The following is an 18,988-nucleotide window of genomic DNA, read 5'->3' as shown; positions in this document are numbered from 1 at the left end:
ATTCCCTACTGTGTAAACCCATACAGTCTATGGTGTAAACACAGTGAAAAAACAAAGGAAAAAGTGTTTTCTGATCTGAATTACAAAAATCACAAGCATAGTTTATATTTAACTTAAATCTTTCCAAGGCACAGTGCACATATTTCCATGTGCATTAACTATGCAGGGTAGATACTGTCTGTATTTCATAGATAAATGTTACAAATAATTATACTGTATACAGAATCTCTCTCTCTCTCTCTCTCTCTCTCTCTCTCTCTCTCTCTCTCTCTCTCTCTCTCTCTCTATATATATATATATATATATATATACACACACACACACACACACACACACACACACACACACACAAGTATGTACAGGTATGTAATATACTATAATGTAAGTAATGCAGGTATGTTGATATTTCAAAGTTTTGGTTATTGTTTTGAACGTGCAAGTGAACAGTCAACATTACTGTATATACAAATGAACAGTATTGGATAAAAAGAGAAAAATAGGTGATAAAAAGAATTTCAGAGAATGAATGTCAAGACTGTATGCCACAGACTTGATTGCAGCCTGTTGGAGGAGCACTTGAAGGCAGCATCCACAACCGAAGCCAATTCTTCCTCAGCTGCCGGAAGCCTGTATACGTACTGTGACACTGCAATAATCTATTGATTTCACTAAACAAAGAAAAACACAAAAACATTCACTTCAGACTTTTATCTTTATTAATATTAAGATGTCGATATATTTTAAATTGGTCAAGCTATAAAACTGCAGGCATTTTGAATCATCTACTTTTACAAAATCAAGTTTAATGCTGAAACAGGAGTGTGAGGGGAATCATCACTATGAGAAAACATCTGGAGCCAATATTCCATTTTTTATTTGCTGTATCTGGGCAAATGAAGCATGTTGACAAACTGATTTCAAACACATCAGAGGAAGCCTGACCAAACAGTACAAAATGACCACCACACAATGCCATCATGAACATCATTTGATTTGTCACATTACAGTAGCGCTTTTAAAACCCAAAGGCTTGAACTAGTGAACAACAACGCATTATCTTACATCACAGTATAGGCAAACAGTTTCACAAGTGGCTGTTTTAAATTGTGCTGGCAGACGAAAAAGGATAATCAAATTGATATATATTTATAAGATGTTTTAAAAATAAACATTGACCCTGGTGAATTCTGTAGGAAACTCTGTACATAATCAAATAATTATGGACAAAGGGATATTTTTGAAATAATAATTTTGAATAATAATGGGTGATTTTTCAAACAACTTATGGATAACCATCGTTTCTTAACATCTCAGTACTTTCATTAGGCATCTTTGGCAGTAAATCAAAGTGATGGGCTTAATGAGGGCATAAAACATGGTGATTCTCAAAGTGTTGAGCAGTTGAGTATCTGAACAGATAACCCATATATGGAGTCATTAATGTCCAAAATATTGTTAAAGTTGGGCTGCTGCTATTTCAAGTCATCTCTGACCCTGACAACAATTTGAACAAAACCAAAACAAAAAATTAAGAAAAATACACAAATCCATCAAGACTCACCTTCCTAAAAATAACAAGTCAGTTTTCACTGTCAAAGCCCAGCAGCAACTGACAGCTACAATTCGATATCTGTGCTTTAATTTAATCCACATGTCAACTGGTTTGTAAAACCATTAGGTTAATGGAGATTCAGTTTAATGAAGACCACAGGGGGGACTCTATCATGACATTATGTTACAAGAAGTCACAAACAGAGTTAACGACTCCTTTAGACGGGCAGCATACAGCATTTTACTGGCGCTCTCGCTTTGTTTATATATTTATAAATTATTTATTATTTATGTACACACCCCTATACAAAGTGCAGCTATATATCACATCATTTACACACAGGTCCAAGCTCAGTGGCTTTGTAGTACATAGGGATTTAATACCTCAGGAACTGTAATTACTAATCCAAAGCGTTTTTACTTCCTAGACAGCAGAAAGAAGAAGTGACGGCTTTATAGACTTTCTGGATGATCATGAGAACTAAACACAGAGGACCAGCAGTGCTCCCACATAAAACATAGCAGCAATGACCTTTAACATCCCTAAGCCCACAAAAATATATAACCACACTGTTTCAGTGGCGCGTACTAGGTATACATCATGGCAAGACTCTGTTGTATCAAGTTTATACCAAACTTAATACAACAATGATCTTGAATAAAAATTTTCTACAGTCTGAAAACTTGTGTATCAGTAATGAATATTACAAGATGTATGTCAGTCCTATAGAGTCACACACAACAGAGATGTATGCTGAAGAGTAAAATGTTTGCAGAGGATGAACAAAGCTTGGCAAAGCACACCTAAAACTAAACCTAAAACTACTTTCCTAACTCTACAAAGTGCTAGTGTACAGGCATCTGGACACTAGATTGTGCGTTAGTTTGTGTAAGAAGACAGCAGGCCTTCTCATGCTATGGAGGACCAAACCTCAACCTGAATAAACATTCAACTCAAAGACAAACACCGCCTGTCATCTCCCATTACACCTACACAAGGCAATTTCACACCCTGGCAGCTCCAGATGATAGTGAGGAATAACTGGAAAACAGAGAATACCCGATAACATAACGTCCAAACTGATCTGTGAAGCTTTATTCCAGAGGATTTAATTGTGCTTCAATGTCTACCAACACAAATCTGATTACAGCCTACTTCCCCAAACATATCAGGTTGTGGTTTGGACTGCATGAGCCAGCCTGGTGAGAGCAAAAAGAGAGACAGGATGAGCAAAGAGGGACAGATAGATGCAAATACAGACCGATGTTAACCTGATAAAAACCGTCATGCATCACATATACACACACACACGTACAAAACACAGATGGAAAGAAAAAATGGCAAGTCTAGCGCTAACACAATAGAAGTATGTGTTGTGGTTTGTTGTCCCAGTCAGAGACAGACCACCACACAGGACAGTTTTCTCACAACGGGGTGATATATCATGCAAGCATTAGAAGAGCAGCAGGGAGTGTACACAGATACACGTATTGACTGAAATGTACCGGAGCGAACCACAGTCTGAGTGAGAACAGGGTGGGCTGCAGTTGCACTATTACAGTGCAGGGGCTGATGGGATGTCAATGATGCTGCTTACAGTAAATAAGTTAACCTGGTAGTTTGTTTACAGTATGGAGCCACGCTACAATGAGTGAGGAAACGTTTGTTCAAGTCAATAATGGCATCAGAAAGCAGCAAACCCGGCAGCCCACTACAGGAGGAAAATGAAGGACGACTAGTGGAGTTCATCACCATTTGATGCATCATAATTAACAGGGAACATGTGGAAAAGATGTTCTTCAGGTGACAGGTCTGGAGATAATGAAGGAAAAGTACATGTGAGTTGAACAACTCAGCTTATTGAGCTGCTTGGATGGAGACTACTGAGACAAACATTAAAGAGGAGGTATAATAGAGGACAAGAACTGTCTGGTGTTGGGGTGAATTTTGTAGTTAAAGACATTAAAGCAGGAGACCGTTAACTCTATTCTCTATTCTGTATCTAACTTTATTAATTCAGGGTCTGAATCAGGTTTATATACTGCTAGATACGGCCATCAAGATGGTATACAGTGTAGTTGATAATGAATAATGCTTTATGTTGATGCTTCCAACAAGCCTGTTTCTGTAGGGGGGAAGCTTGGAACGACTTTTGGTGAAACCAAACAAGAGAAATACAGTAGTGATACCAATCTGTCACAAAATTAGGAAAATATCACCCCATTCAATGGAGAAAGATGAGCGTCTGTGTATGAAACAGTCAGCTGAACACTACAGGGTTACACGCTTGACAAATCTCATGTTAAACTGAGGAGTCCTGCCAGTACAAACAATGCTGCCTATAACAGAGACGCACACTGCTAAGCTTCGGTTATGTGTGCTTGTTTGAGTGCATTTGTGAACAGTAATTCTTCCTGTCGACCAGGAGTGCTTTCACAGTAATCCTGTCTGTGCGTGTACATGCTCGCGTGTATGTGTGTGTGCGCTTTTCATCTGTACAGCGACCTTGTGTGTGTGCGTGTGTGTGTGTGTTTAACTGAGCACGACTACAGCTGTCCCTAAACCAACATTAACACCAACAAGTCTGGTTACCGTTCACATCGTCTCTTCCTCTTTGCAAAGCCCCTCTCTAGGCCCACATTTCTCCCCTTCTTAACCCACGCCAAGGCCCCTCACTGGCCCCTACAGGCCCTACCTCCCTCCTCTCCCACCAATTACTGGAGTTCCTTCATCCTGTTGAGGGCAGAGCCAGCCTGGAACCACTCGATCTGCGTCTCATTGAAGGTGTGGTTTAGAGAGAAGGACTCCTGGCTGCCATCGCTGTGCTTGATCACTGCTGTCAGGGGCTGGAGGAGGACACATGAGGCAAACAAGATCATGTGTCAATCATTTATCCATTTTTTCTTCAACATAATGTTAAGAGAAGCTAGGCTGTCGTTCGGATCAATGTTTCATTAGTGCAGAATATTGCTCACCTTGCCGGGAGCAAAGGATTTCAGCCCAGTGATTGAAATCTTGTCATCAGGGCGAATTTTGTCATAGTCGTGGGGGTCGGCAAAAGTCAGAGGCAGCAGGCCCTGCTTCTTCAGGTTAGTCTCTGTGAGGAGGAAAAAAAGACAGACATATCAGACATAACGCTAAGACACTGACTTATACTGTACTTCCATCAGGTAACCAGAGAAGGGCTCTTTGTCTGAGAGGAGCATATCTGTTACACAGAAATACAAGGTCGTGGAGAATAATGCATGCGAGTCAGGTGTGTGATGTCAGGTTGTTATTGATCAGCGCCATTTCTCATGATGAATTAGTTGTTCCATTTACACAAAAATCACTCTGTTGTAAATCTTTTTCATCAAGACCAAATGATGCATCACCAAATGATACAAACCTTTGTACACAGCTATGTAAACTGTATCAACCACACGCAACAGCATTTATTTTGTGGGTATCTGGAGGTTCTGAGGAAATCTATTCACACAAATGAAAGCAACATTCCTTTGATCAGATAGGCTTTCATCTACCCACTTACCTACATCCAGCCTCCTATATGCATCAAGCTGGCACTAATACTAGTAACTATAACTTGGAGACTCTCTTTGACACTGTTGGAGACATCCTTATTCTGGCAGACTGTAAATATGTCAGAATAAATAATCATCACTTTCCTCTGGAACTAACTATTAAGATGCCGCTTCCCTGTTGCCCAATTAAATTTGCATCTCTGAATGTGAGAAACAGATTGATGTTTGCATGTTTTCTCTCTCTGTGCCCTGAAACTTACCATGGATTCTGGCAAAGCTCTTGACGATGATGGCGCGTCCTCCAAGGTGTCGTGGCTCCAGGGCAGCGTGCTCTCTACTGGACCCTTCTCCATAGTTCTCGTCTCCAACCACCACCCAGCTCTCTCCGTTGGCCTGGATTATACAGTTAAACAAAGGGGTGAGGACAGAGTAGACAAATAAAGTGCTAAGGAGGAAATTGGTTGCTGGGAAAATATGCTAAACATAAGATTTTTTCTGGTGCTTTTTTTAGTTTAACAACACTAGCATATAGCATGCTATAGAATCTACACTCAGTTGCCAGTTTATTAGGTACGCCTAGCTAAAATGAATGCAGTCTAATACAACAGTCCTGCAATAAATCCTCCTTTCATGAAGGTTACAATGTTCAGTTTTTGTTGAAACAGTTTTAGAGAGGTGTTGATTCAACTGTATGGTCAGTTTGTTGTGCTGTTGAATTGTACTGACAGGTGTTTCTATTATTAGGTCCACCCCATTTACATCAATGAGGGTAAACTAAATATCAGAAACACCTTTCTGTATAATGCAATACAGTTCAACAGCACCACAAACTACATCCCCCAAAATGATCAAAAACTGAACAATATAACCTTTATAAAGGGAGGATTTATTGCAGGACTGTTGTATTAGACTGCAGTAGTTTTAGCTCGGTGTACCTAATAAATTGGCAACTGAGTGTATGTGTGCCATTGAAATTAATGTATGAATGTAAAACAAATAATCAACTGTCAAATTCACCTTGTAGTGGCGGGCCACATCGGGCACACCTCCGTACTCTCCTGTCAGCTGGTTCTTGATCTTGTTGACGGCATCATTCTCAATGTTGACTGCACCAATCAGCAGATTGTTGGAGATGTTGTCCAGGTGGCCGCGGAATTTCAGCCAGGGCCCGGCAGCACTGATGTGGTCAGTGGTGCACTTTCCTTTCACCTACAGCAGCAGAGGAAAAGAAGGGGAGGAGAAGGAGATACAGAGGATAAGGAAATAAATTAAACAAAGGCTATTTAACACTACACCACTTATAGAATTCAGTGGACTTTCAATCACCTTTGTGCAAACAGAAGGGCCTTCACTATTAGTAAAGCTATCCCCCCCTTGTGAACTAATTATTCCCATTCCCCTAAAGAATAAGGCTTTTTATTATTGTCAACAAATCTCATTAAAAGACCAAAACCAACATGCATTAGTGCGTCTCAAGATACTTTTCAACTTCTCTACCCTGTCTGTGCGTTTCAGCCCCGATCCCGTTCTTTCCTACAGAAGACATAAATCTTTAAAAACTGAGGAATATACTCAGGAATATGTGGTTCCATTTCTTTAAAAAAAGGATAATTTATTTCCTAAAACAGCTGGGCACTATAGTTTTTAGCAAAGGGTACTCAAACCGGAGGAAACAGTGCATTTGTTGGGGCCTATTTTCAGCCACGGATTGATCCACATTTGGTGCACTGAGTATTTTCGGCAGCAGGACGGTGTATGTGGGACTGACTCAAAATAAACTACAGTGTGTGTGTGTTCATGGTGATGAAGGAGCATGTCACCCAGTGCAACAGTGTGGCTCACTGATGTGTTTTTAATAGTTTTTGGACAACAATGGAGCTCTATGGCACAGAGGAAGAAGACATATCAGGCTTACTTCTTAGTAACATCAGTTCATTGTTGGTTTTGGTCTTTTCATATGATTAATTGACATTAATTGAGTTGAATCCCTGCTAGGTTGTTTTTTTGTTTCACCCTAACAATGTGTTATTTTGCTCTACTAGCTCTCCCTTAAGCCATGTGCAAACTACAAGTGCTGCTCACACCACAGACATTTTTTGTCCCAGACTATTTATTGTTGTGTTGATGTGAGGGTGCACAAACACACAACTAAAATAACAAAACTAATAAAAAATAAACTAAGAACCGATTCTTAGAAAGAATGAGAGACAAATAAGTCTGATTGTAAAAGCAAACAGATGGCGGGGAGTTGTGGTTTGTGTTTTGTGAATTTGAAATTGGCATTCAGATATTTGTAATTTCACTACAGGCTGCAACTGAACTCTTATGATATTTTTTACTGCATTTACCTCAGTGCTGTACTGAAACATCAGATATATGAACACCATCTCACCTCCACCCGCTGCACTCAGAGCTGCTGGACCTCCTGCTCTGTCCCCCCCTCTCCATCTCTCTCCCTCCACCGGTTGGTTTGTATATATGTTGTGTCTGTGATCATTTCCTTTTCATTCCCCATGAAGCTTGTTTCATGACTCCTATTGCATTAATAATATAATTTTGTGTGTGTGTGTCCGCTGCCTCTCTCCTTTCCCGTCCCTTCCAGTGCGCTCTCATTGGATACTTGTCTTTTCTTGTCTCTTTCTTGTGTTTTCAAAGGAGCCCCAACTACAAGCGCATCTAGTTTTTGGCTGAGTAAAAATCAAGCATGTTTGAAAATCGTGGTAGCGTCTGGGAGAGTTCATGATGAGGTGAAGACACGTCTCTGAACTGCTTGAACTACAGTAAACCCGTCCTGACCGGCACAAACACGGATTCTGTGCTGACTTGGGGGTTTTAGGCAAATTGTGGCAAGTCTTGTAATCTGCACTAGCTCTTACTTGCACATCCACCACAACTTTCCTTCCATTTCCTGCTCACCTTGATGAGGACCCTCATGTTCTCCAGGTCTTTTCCATGCCACTTGTCGAAGGGCTCCAGCAGCTGCAGACGGTTGCTGGAGGGGCTCACATTCACCTGAACAACATCAGATCAGACATGTTAAGACATAAAGGTTCTTCCAAGACTATTTTCAAAGGATATTGGGGCTGACAACTTCCAGATCAAACAGAATTTTATTTGAACACCAAAAAACCTTTTCTGTCTTAACAACTGTCACATTACACATTTCTGTGTAAACAAGCCTTGATCATGCTGTTAGTTTACACTTGCTTACTCTTTCGTGTACTGGTTCAAACTCTTATTAAATTATGACAGAAGTTACTCACCTCTCTAAAAGCTTTCTGGAATGTCAAGATTAGATACTGTATCTTTAAAGAAAATCACCTTGACTGAGGTGCCCTCGGCCGGGGGGTGCTGGTAGGTGTCCTGGCCCGGGTCGAAGTCTTTGGAGGGGAGCTCGTCACCGGTTGGGGGTTCCAGCTTGAACTTCTCTCCGTTAGGAGCAGTCAGGTAGTCAGTCTCTGGGTTGAAGTTGAGGGTCCCGGCGATGGCCAGGGCAGTGACAATCTACATTGGATTACATAATAGGCATTTAGCCAACAGTAACAGTGAAATGTGTTTAGATCTGTATGTTCACCAACATTAGGAGACAGAGGCTGCAAATGTCAAAGCCACCAAGGAATACAGAAATAAGAATTTCATTTTCATTGTCTGTCTATTGATGCCCATTTAACAATGAATGGCTGAGCTTGTATTTTGCCTGACAGTCAACCTGCAGTACTTCTTACCTCAGGAGAGGTGACAAAAGCATGAGTAGCTGGGTTAGCATCATTCCTGGCAGTGAAGTTTCTGTTGAAGGACGTGACAATAGTATTCTTCTCTCCTTTTTTCACGTCCTTCCTGAAGAAAGTCAAAACGCGGAGCATGTTAGTCTGATGCGTTTTGAGCCACCTGTTTCAATTTACAAGACTAAAAGTCTAAAGCCCTGCTAGTGGCCCTTAGTGGCTGCAGTGTTCATTACATCCAACAATATGAAAGCGTTGGAACGAACAACATACAGATGATTTCCCTATTCTTACAGCCATACTAGAGGAAGAGCCAAGGGGTCGTTAAAATCAAAAGAGTTCATTCTCTGGAAGTATAAATGTCCTCAGCAAATTTCATGGCAATCTGCCTATGAGATTATGAGATATATTGTATGTAAATGTGTCATTTTAAGAGTTCTGGTGAGCATGAAATCTATTTCTTTAGATTGATATTTCTTGTGTAAAGTTGAAAAAAAAGTGGTAGTGTGAGAGGAAAGGTCACCAAAAATAGTAGTATTTATCCTCTAGGGACCATAAATATTCACAGTACATTTAATAAAAATCCAGCCTTTAGCTTTCGCTTCCCTTCATTTCCAGTAATTACTTTTCATGAACCAGTGTTGGTAAAGAGGAAATACTGATCTGAAAGTGGTGCCAGACAAAAGGTCACCAAAGTTGTCAGAAATCATCATCTGGGGAATACTACAATCTGGTACAGTGGTTGTCGAGATATTTTGCTCTGGACCGAAGTGTTGGCAGAACGGCATCAACTGCTGTGACCCACATTTAACCTTTACAAACGAGGTGCATACCTGTCCCACTGTCCGATGCAGGGGCCACAAGCATTGGCGAGTACGATTCCTCCAACATCACTCAGGATCTTGGCCTGAAAGAGGGACAACATGAATTTGAAGAAATCTTTTCCTGCATCTCTCAAACACACACAATTGTATAAATGTCTTATGTAAAAATAAAAAAAAACAACCCAAAAACCTGCTGAAAAAAAGACAAGGACAAACTGCCCAAATGCTATGGGTCACTTGCTAAATGTTGGTGAGATTCTGACTCACATATCCATCCCTCTCGATAGTGGCACGGATCTGTTCAGAACCAGGAGTGACTGTGAACTGAGCCTTGCACTTCAGACCTTTATCCAGAGCCTGCTTGGCCAGAGAGGCCGCTCTGCCCATGTCCTCGTAGCTCGAGTTGGTGCAGCTGCCAATCAGACCTGCAAGAGACAAGTTCAGTGTTTGTAAGAGGAGCACAAGGAAACGAAAATGAGGGAGTATACAGTTACAGTAGCAGATTGGAAGTACTCGTCTATTTTTAATAACACGTCTTGCATATGAAATGAGGGAAAGAGGAGAAGACAAGAAAAGACAAGCACCCTGTAATTAAACATCTTGATCATCATAATTATATTCTACTCATTCTGTCAATGACTGGAATTCTATTGCGCACAGCACTGAGGTTCTGGTAAGCCACTTTGGCTTATGGTCTGATCATATGACAGCAGGGCTGTCATGTGATCTGATTATATGTGGTCAATAACAAAGCTAGTAGGAACAAAGAAAGAAATATCAAATTTCACTAGACAAAGCATTAAAAATATAATACAGCTGTGTCACAAATACTGACCGACTTTAACCTCCAGGGGCCAGCCGTTCTTCTTAGCTACAGCCCCGATATCAGACACAGGGTGGGCCAGGTCAGGGGTGAACGGCCCGTTGATATGGGGCTTCAGCTGTTGGAGGAGGAGGGAAACAAGGCATAATGAAGCACAGTCATAATTTGGGTAATGTGGGACATGTTTGAAGTTTTAAAAGAGGATAATAAGCACGTAAACTTCTTCCATAACCACATGACACAGAACAAGACAAAGCAAAAGTGTGTGACTAAATGAGAAGTGGGTGCTGTAGATTTTTTAGTGGACAGCACTTGAAATCACCTCAGGAAAGCTTTTACTCAACATCAGCTATATTTGGTAGGGCAGTGATTCTTAATGATATCTGTACATTGGTTTACTGCCCAGCTTCAGCACCTCAATCATTCATTAAGCTAATGAATATTTTAATAAGCAGGTTTCTATGTTGAAATGCTTGTCTTAACATAAACACACATATTTTAACAGCAAGGTGCTCCAAAATATAATCAAATCATCTACTCCCTGAGTCCACACATAGACTGATGTCACATGACAAAATGACAACATAGTCAGCCTTATGCAATGTATGATGGTGGTAGGATGTACAGTGTGTTCCAAATCCACGCTACATCCTAATTCTAGGCAGGTTTTGAGAAATTAATTATTCTCAAACCAGACAGCATGCAAATGGAGAAGCTGCTGACAGTTGGAAAAAAATTTAATAATTTCTGGGAGGTGGTGAAACAGCTCCAGAGAGATCTTGGGGGAAAGATCTTAATTTAATAAGATAATAATAATTTAATTTAATCAATTTTAATTAAAACATTTGCCATGTCTTTGGGAAGTTTTATTGGCTTTGACATCCACAGTTGGACAGTTGCACATATTGTATCATTTCCTGTTAGTATAAAATTGTAAAGTATGTTGATATTTTGTATACCAACTGCTAAAGCAGTATACTATGACAATTAGCATGTAGTACATACTGTAAAGAATTAGTATGTGGCATGGATTTGGGACATGCCGATAATAATGTCTTACACTACATGACTAATGTCAGGAAACCCAAGTGTTTTGACTCACTTCGCTCAGGTTAATCTCAATGACCTGGTCGTATTCACAGCCGTTATCAGGGACCAAGTCATCTTTGAACTGATCAGCCACAGAGGCAATCTCTGAGAGGGAATGAAGAAGGAGACAAAGTTGAAGGTAAAACACAGTGAATAAAGGCTAAACATACAGAGACTAACAGTAGGAGACTGACCTCCACGGCCAGTTTTGTCCAGGTACGTCTTCATGCGGTGGTTGTAGGGGAAGATGGATGTGGTGGCTCCAATCTCAGCACCCATGTTACAGATAGTGGCCATTCCTAGTAATCAAAGTATCATTTTACCCTTGGAGGAAAATATACTGCACTAAAGTTGAAGAAATGTATTATCTATTCAAGCAAGATGTGGATGGTAGTTGAAGCTGTCATTGTTCTTCCTTTCTTTGATTTTCATATCTAAAACACAGAAAATGTCTTTCACCAGCGTTTCAAGCCTTGTAATGTATCTCATCCTTACCAGTGCAGGAGATGGAGTCAACTCCAGGCCCATGATACTCCACAATGGCTCCAGTGCCTCCCTTCACAGTCAGGATGCCAGCCACCTTCAGGATGACATCCTTCGGAGAGGTCCAGCCAGACAAGTTTCCTGTCAGCCTCACTCCAATCACCTGAAGGAAAAATGCACACAGGCTTAAACAAATGGAAAAAACGAACAGATAAGAGACATTTGTGGAGACATTTAGTGGCTGAAGACAGGGTCGAAACTTTCAATGAAATTAAAAAACATTTAGATAAGATATCAGATGTCAAGAACTCACTTTAGGACATTTGAGCTCCCAAGGGATTCCAGCCATGACATCCACGGCGTCAGCTCCACCCACTCCAATACAGATGGCACCCAGACCGCCGCCATTGGGAGTGTGGGAGTCTGTACCAATCAGCATCACTCCAGGATAGGCATAATTCTCCAGGATAATCTGTGCAAAGAAAGGGACATTCACAGTCAGTCACAGATATTTCCCTTGGGACTTAAATTTTCTTTAGACTGCTATTTGAAATGGACTACTTCTCTTGAAATGTCCTTTTCTGGGAGCACTAGACAAGATATTAATTACTCTGGCACACAAACACTGTTTGGAAGGAAGTGCATGCTGATTCACTGCAGACAGTGTACTATGTGCAAGTTCACTGACAAGAATTTATTAAAGATCCCCTGCAGACATGTTTTAAGACATACACAAATACTCTGCTCTGAATAATAATTTGTGTCTGACATGGTTCAATTACCATTCTACCAGTACCAGTGTAGTACCAGCATACTGTACCTGATGAATGATCCCTGATCCGGGTTTCCAGAAGCCAACTCCATATTTGGCACTAGCAGTTGCAAGAAAGTTGTACACTTCCTCGTTCACTTCCTGTGTTGGAGTAAGTGGGGAAGAGTTAGGGCTTCTGTTGAAGACAAGTTATTTTTATACATGATACACGAGTATCCTTGATGTAACCATAAAAGAAAACTGTTTAAGGCTGCTGCCTCTGCAACCACATGAATCCCTGCTGGCTGAGAATCAGATCCTGCCCAAACAATGTTAAAAAAAATTTAAAACACCTGAATTTGCCTTGCCTTTGACAAAAAATTCTAATTACTTATTACTAATTATTAATGTTGACCATTTTTTTAATGAATCTTAGCAAGTTAGTTCAAGACAACATACGATACTGTCATTTCAAAATATACTGCAATATATTGAAAAGTTATCTAAAAAATGCAATTGCACTGTATAAACACTACTCAAAATAGGAACTGACTCTTGTTGCACTCATTGTGTTAACTGACAAAACCTCATAATAAACTGAGTCAAAATCCAGAAGAGTAACTTATAAAGTACTAAGCATGCCAGACCATGTCCTTTCGTCAAGACTCTCTGTCATAACTCTTGAGGTAGTATCTGATCAGATTACACTGAACAAACATGGCAGAATCAAAAGAGCTTTTTTTTTTTCTTCAGCCAATGGTAATTTGCAACCAATGACTGTACCATAAAAATATATGTACAAAATATATATAATACTCCATCCATCTTCCCTCTGTCTGTCCTCACCTTAGCCCTCTGCAGGTCCTGAGCCCCTCCGATCTGAGCCTCAATCAGATGATCACAGTGGATGGTGGAGGGAACCGCCACCTTGGGCAGACCGCTGCTGATGAACTGAAGCATTGCCATCTGAGCTGTAGCATCCTGCATAGCCACGCGGTCTGGACGCAGGCGCAGATAGGTGCGGCCGCGGTCGATCTCCTGCCCTGCTGGATCATCCAGGTGACCATACACAATCTTCTCCGACAGAGTGAGAGGCCTGTTGAGCCTGGTGGGTGGATTAATGGAAAGATGTGGTAAAAAATTGCGATGTGTATTGGACACTTAAGTGTTTGTAGTGTTCAGATAAAACAAGTTTGATCAATTTGGCTAATCATCTACATCTAATATCTAAACAAATATATGTTAAGTGTTTTTGCAGTGTCCTTCTGTGTTTTGTGTCTCACTTTTAGAAAGTACTGTATTTCACCTGTTGACAAGAATCATGGAAAAGCCCTGAACACCAAAAGTAACTATGCTTTATTAGGAACAGCTAACTGTTGATCTAATAGTCATATAACAGGCACACAAAAGGCTTTTCCTATTCCTGGATTACAGCATGTGGTAAGCTCAGTGAGCGGGGAACAACAGGTCATCCAAAATTAGCTCAGTGTCCCCTGCTGGCCCTGAACAGTCAACACTGTAAATGTCACAAGATCTACTGTGCAGCTGTAATAAAAACCTGCCATTCCTCTTGAGCCAAACTGTAATCAACAAGGACTCTGTGTATGTTTATGTGTATTTCTGAGAAAGGCAACTGCTGACCTCCTGCGTACAATGTTGATGTTCTCGTGCATCTTCTCATAGTTTATGCTGAATCCGGGCTCAAAGCGGCTCATGGCCACCTTGGCCTTGGCGCTGAAGGCTGCAGAGACATGAAATCGCCTTGCCCCAGTTCCAAGGGCCAGCTAGACCAGAGGAGACAAGAGGACAATTTTGAGAAATAACACCATAAACAAAGTTTTATTGTACAGTTTAGGACTAACAAACTACGCTTTGAGTTACATAATAACTATGCAGAGAAAAGAGAGGCAATTAAATTATGCAAGAATGGGACCACATGTGAGGATAGTTAAAACATAATCTTACTCTACAAGTAAAAATGTAGCCTACAGAAAGACAGAAGAAGAATCCTCCATTTTGGCTCAGTCAGTTTGGTTAGACACCGACATCAGATCAGAAAGAGAACTTGGAATGACCCGAGCTACAAGATCAGTACTGAAGCCGAACAAGGCATATTTTAATTGATCAGTCATTGTTAATTCTGTTTACAGAAAAGCTACACCAGCTGACAAATATGCCCCACTGGACTAAAATACTTGAACCAATTTCTAACATATGGCTTTGCCACATAAATAGCAGCCAATAGTTTAAAGAGTATCTACACAGACAGTGTGCTTCAGCCAACAAAGCCAGTAGAGACACTATGGGTTCAAAACTCTCTCACCTTGCCTCCGTTTCTGCAACATTTGTCAGGTTTTTTTTGGTGCTGTATTGTGAAGACTGAATTTAAATGTCAGGATTTTGTTCATGCTGGTAATGAAAACAGGCTGTCCAAATACTGCCCAAACCTTCCTACTACAACAATATCACTGACACTCACCTCTCTGTAGACACTATATAAAGCATTACGAGATCTTTATTTCAATACATTTAATGTATTAAAGTGTGCAATGTACAGCTTTATTACATAGTAAAATACATTATATATACAAATATTGCATCAATATTCTGGCAGAAACCCAATATTAGACTGAATATTAGAAATTTAATCAGGACACTGCTTCAAGTTTTTGAGGCATTTTTATTAGTTGATTTTGCTACTGCCAGCAAATGTCATGTGTGATCCTAGGTGATACAAGAACCAGCTATGTTCACTTGCTTAATATCTGTCCCTTAGTGTTGATAACCAGTGGAAAGTCACTGTGCTCAGAGAAAACTGGGTGTAAGTTCATACAGCTCATATTGCAGGGTTTAGCCTCACCTGCTTGGCTGTTATTGGCAGTCTGATACTCGGAGTGGATTCAACATTCCCCTACTCTGTTAACTATGTATGAGCACTAGAGGTACACACATACTGTCTGTAAAATCAGTATTGGAACCATTACAGCACCCTAATGCGTGTACTTGTCATCTGCAAATCAATCAGTTTGATTCAGATACTATGAAAGATACATTTAATGACATGTACTTTGCATAGAAATGTTACAATATGATGCTAAGGGCAGCCTACTGTGATCAAATGATTATCATGAAATCATAAGCAATGTGATTGCCCAGTGTGCACAAAGAGTATGTCTAGGCAAAGTAAACCAGAAGAGCACTAATAACTACAAACAAGATCAGTGTAAATAAACCAGCGGCAGTGGAAAATTTCCCCTTTCTCATAGCTCCGGAAAATGTTGCTTGTTAGTGACCAGCATTGACCAGTGATCAAAAGAGGCTACATATGTTCAGTGTGGTCTTTTTCTATGAGGTTCCATTTGTGCCAAAATTATGTCACATGACAAAACATTTGTCTATGTCTTTTCAACTGTGAACTGTACTTCTGTTGTCTTGTTGCACTCCCAGTCATTTGACTGTTTTGTTTTGCATGTCGACCAGATGTGTTGTCCTCCCTGTTGTTTGACTGTGTTGTTGTGCACGTCTGCACCCCCCCACTACAGCTTTTAATTACAAACACTATGTTATTCCGTTGAATAGACATACACAAATGTTTTGTCACATGTTCAGTCGACATAGACAGTGTGCATATGACGTAACTTTGGCACAAATGGAACCTCATATTTTCCAGATATTTCATAAGCACAAACAGACATTTTTGGATGCCCTATGCAATTTAATGAGTAGTACTTCCGTAGTTTAAGCCTACATGAGGAAAATCTCCATCTAGTCATTCAAACTGTACTCAGGTGTGTTTAAAACGTTCACACAGGTCTTGAAAGAGGACTCTTTGACACTGCAATGTGGCAACACCATATCATGATGACACACTGCTGAGCAGCAGTTTCAGTGTTTGGGCCAGTAATTCTGACAGTAACAGATAACAGGTGAAAGTGGTCAATGAAGAACCTGTTTGAACCTAGAAGCATAGCTTTTATATAATGTCAACTCATTGCAATACTATGCTTTCTACCTCATATTGATCCAAATAATAAACTCAACGCTGAATAGAAAAACTGAGGACTGAGACTAAGGCCTTATCTACATTGCTTGAAATTCAGAAAACTCAAGCACACTACTCTGGCAACCATTTATGTCTTATTTTCAAAACTGGATGAATCTCCATTACTGTGTGTAATATAACAGGTATATTCCACTCCCTGTATTTTTTTTTCCTTCTTTGTGCCACATTATATTTATTTATGGGAATAATGGATGTAGCCATGTGTTAATGTGTGATGACATCATCTGTGAGAATAATTTGTTCGTTGATTTATATTCAGAAATTTCATTAAAAATATTTTGATAATAAATTGAGGAAGCAGCAAGAAAAGCAAGACTTCCCCCAGCAGACAACAAAACTAAATGTACTCATCATTTACAAGACATGACATACAGTTTTTTACAGTCACGTGCTTAGTTGACACACTGTATAAATGAAAAGTGCATCAAAAGCGCACTCGCCGACCAAATTTGTATTTGTGTAGACTGCAAGTTACTTCATAAGCAGCAGACTTATTTGTGTTTATATCCTTTTGTCTACCGTTGCTTACCGAAAGCCCTGTGCTATTCAAAATAAACATATACACTCTGATTTGATCCACTAGCCAACACAGGGCCAGAAGCCCACTGCTGTGCATCAGTCCCAGCTGTCAGCAGTGAAGTGCGCGTTAAGAAAACTCCGTAACCTTGCGATCACCTTGCTAACATCAGGGCACCTAGGACCGTTTGCAGCCACTATTCAGTTGTTGTTGACTGAACTTGATAATGTTAATAACATTAACACGATATAATAGTGGTTGCTGTCAGGTCGGACGTGGCTTATAACCGTTGCAATGCGTCGTTGTTAGGAGTCAAACGGGGACACTGTGACCTGCCAGACAGCGGCTCGGTGCGCACTCTCCTCTACATTTACCCGCTGTCGGTCAACCTTAAGCGAAGGCGACTGTACTACACGACAGAACATATCTATTATCACATATGTCCTCAATAGCAAGGCAGTTAAAAACTCTATAAAAGTAAGATAACGTTTTCTTACCCGCAACCTAGTGACAGTCAAACAATAAGACGCCATTTTATTCACTGACAAAGATGATTGTCGCCCTGAAGTGACGTCACCGGCTTAAGGAGCCCGTTATTTTACATTTCGGTTACATAAAAAAGATGAAATATAATAAAACAAATGTATTATTATGATTGTTGTTGTTGTTGTTGTTATTATTACATAAACATATTGAATGCAGTTATATTCTTTCCCTTCCTACAGTCTGAACTCTCGACTGATATCTTTGAATATTAGGTTTCTACATGACTTTTATGTGCCAGTAACTTAACATCCCGATAACACCTATATTTCATATGAATCTGATGGTTTTCTCACACGTGTGAACTAGGCAGTGGTGGAAAGTACATTTACTTTCACTGTACTTAAGTACAATTTTGAAGTAGCCTACTTTACTTGAGAAGTTCAATTTGTGGCTACTTTACACTCTTACTCCATTTCAGTTTCAGATTTTACATAGATTTTACAAAACATATGATCAGTCACTTAATAAAATATGATGCACTGTGAGATTAAACTACCCAACATTATATAAAATAGTTAGCTATATACAATGTAGCCAGGACACAGAGCTAATACTAGCTCCATCTACACCACATACAACATTAAAATGTTGCTTACAGTGAGGCATCAGTAATGATAATCCAATAATATAACACTTTGGCCGGGGCCATTCTGCTGAATAACAAGTACTTTAAATTTGGATATTTTAAGTACATTTTACTGCTAATACTTTTGTACTTCTACCTATGTAAATGAATGCAGGACTTTAATGGAGTATTTTTAATGTAGTTGTCCAGTTTTTTTACTAAGCTACCTGCTATAGCTCTATAAACTCCCCACTGGAAGGGTTTCAGGACAAGCACGCAGACACAACAAGAGCCATTTTTGAGTTTCTATTCGCATAAAAAAACATAACATAGCCTTAGCTGGAGGACATTATTGAAGTAAACAAATGTAAAAATGTGGGCATTTTTTACAGGCTTACTTTGTACTATCTGTTCCCTTGATGTGTCATTTTCAAAACAAATTAGTATTGGTAACAAGTTTAGTTTTGGTTAAATTTTGGGCATGTCTGAAATTAACAGTCAATTAGTCAAGTTGTGAAGTAAAAATACTTAA

The 18,988-nt window shown here is 39.9% G+C and overlaps 1 protein-coding gene across 1 annotated transcript; it reads right to left on the bottom strand.

Moving 5' to 3' along the window:
* Positions 1 to 698: 698 nt before the first annotated feature.
* LOC122868891 (aconitate hydratase, mitochondrial-like) lies at positions 699 to 17,920 on the bottom strand. Its single transcript, XM_044181310.1, has 18 exons — positions 17,843 to 17,920; positions 14,407 to 14,549; positions 13,612 to 13,870; positions 12,835 to 12,927; positions 12,328 to 12,486; positions 12,027 to 12,177; positions 11,726 to 11,830; positions 11,545 to 11,636; positions 10,455 to 10,560; positions 9,887 to 10,044; positions 9,629 to 9,702; positions 8,799 to 8,910; positions 8,395 to 8,577; positions 7,990 to 8,085; positions 6,091 to 6,282; positions 5,334 to 5,466; positions 4,528 to 4,649; positions 699 to 4,398 (listed from the first exon to the last, which is right to left on the bottom strand). The coding sequence occupies exons 1-18, from the start codon at positions 17,876 to 17,878 to the stop codon at positions 4,267 to 4,269; spliced, it is 2,346 nt and encodes a 781-aa protein (XP_044037245.1). The 5' UTR covers positions 17,879 to 17,920; the 3' UTR covers positions 699 to 4,266.
* Positions 17,921 to 18,988: the final 1,068 nt, after the last annotated feature.

The sequence above is a fragment of the Siniperca chuatsi genome, linkage group LG21, assembly GCF_020085105.1.
Source record: "Siniperca chuatsi isolate FFG_IHB_CAS linkage group LG21, ASM2008510v1, whole genome shotgun sequence".
In the NCBI taxonomy this organism is placed as follows: domain Eukaryota; kingdom Metazoa; phylum Chordata; class Actinopteri; order Centrarchiformes; family Sinipercidae; genus Siniperca; species Siniperca chuatsi.
Note: the sequence above shows the minus strand (reverse complement) of the source record. Positions and strands in the feature narration are given on the sequence as shown.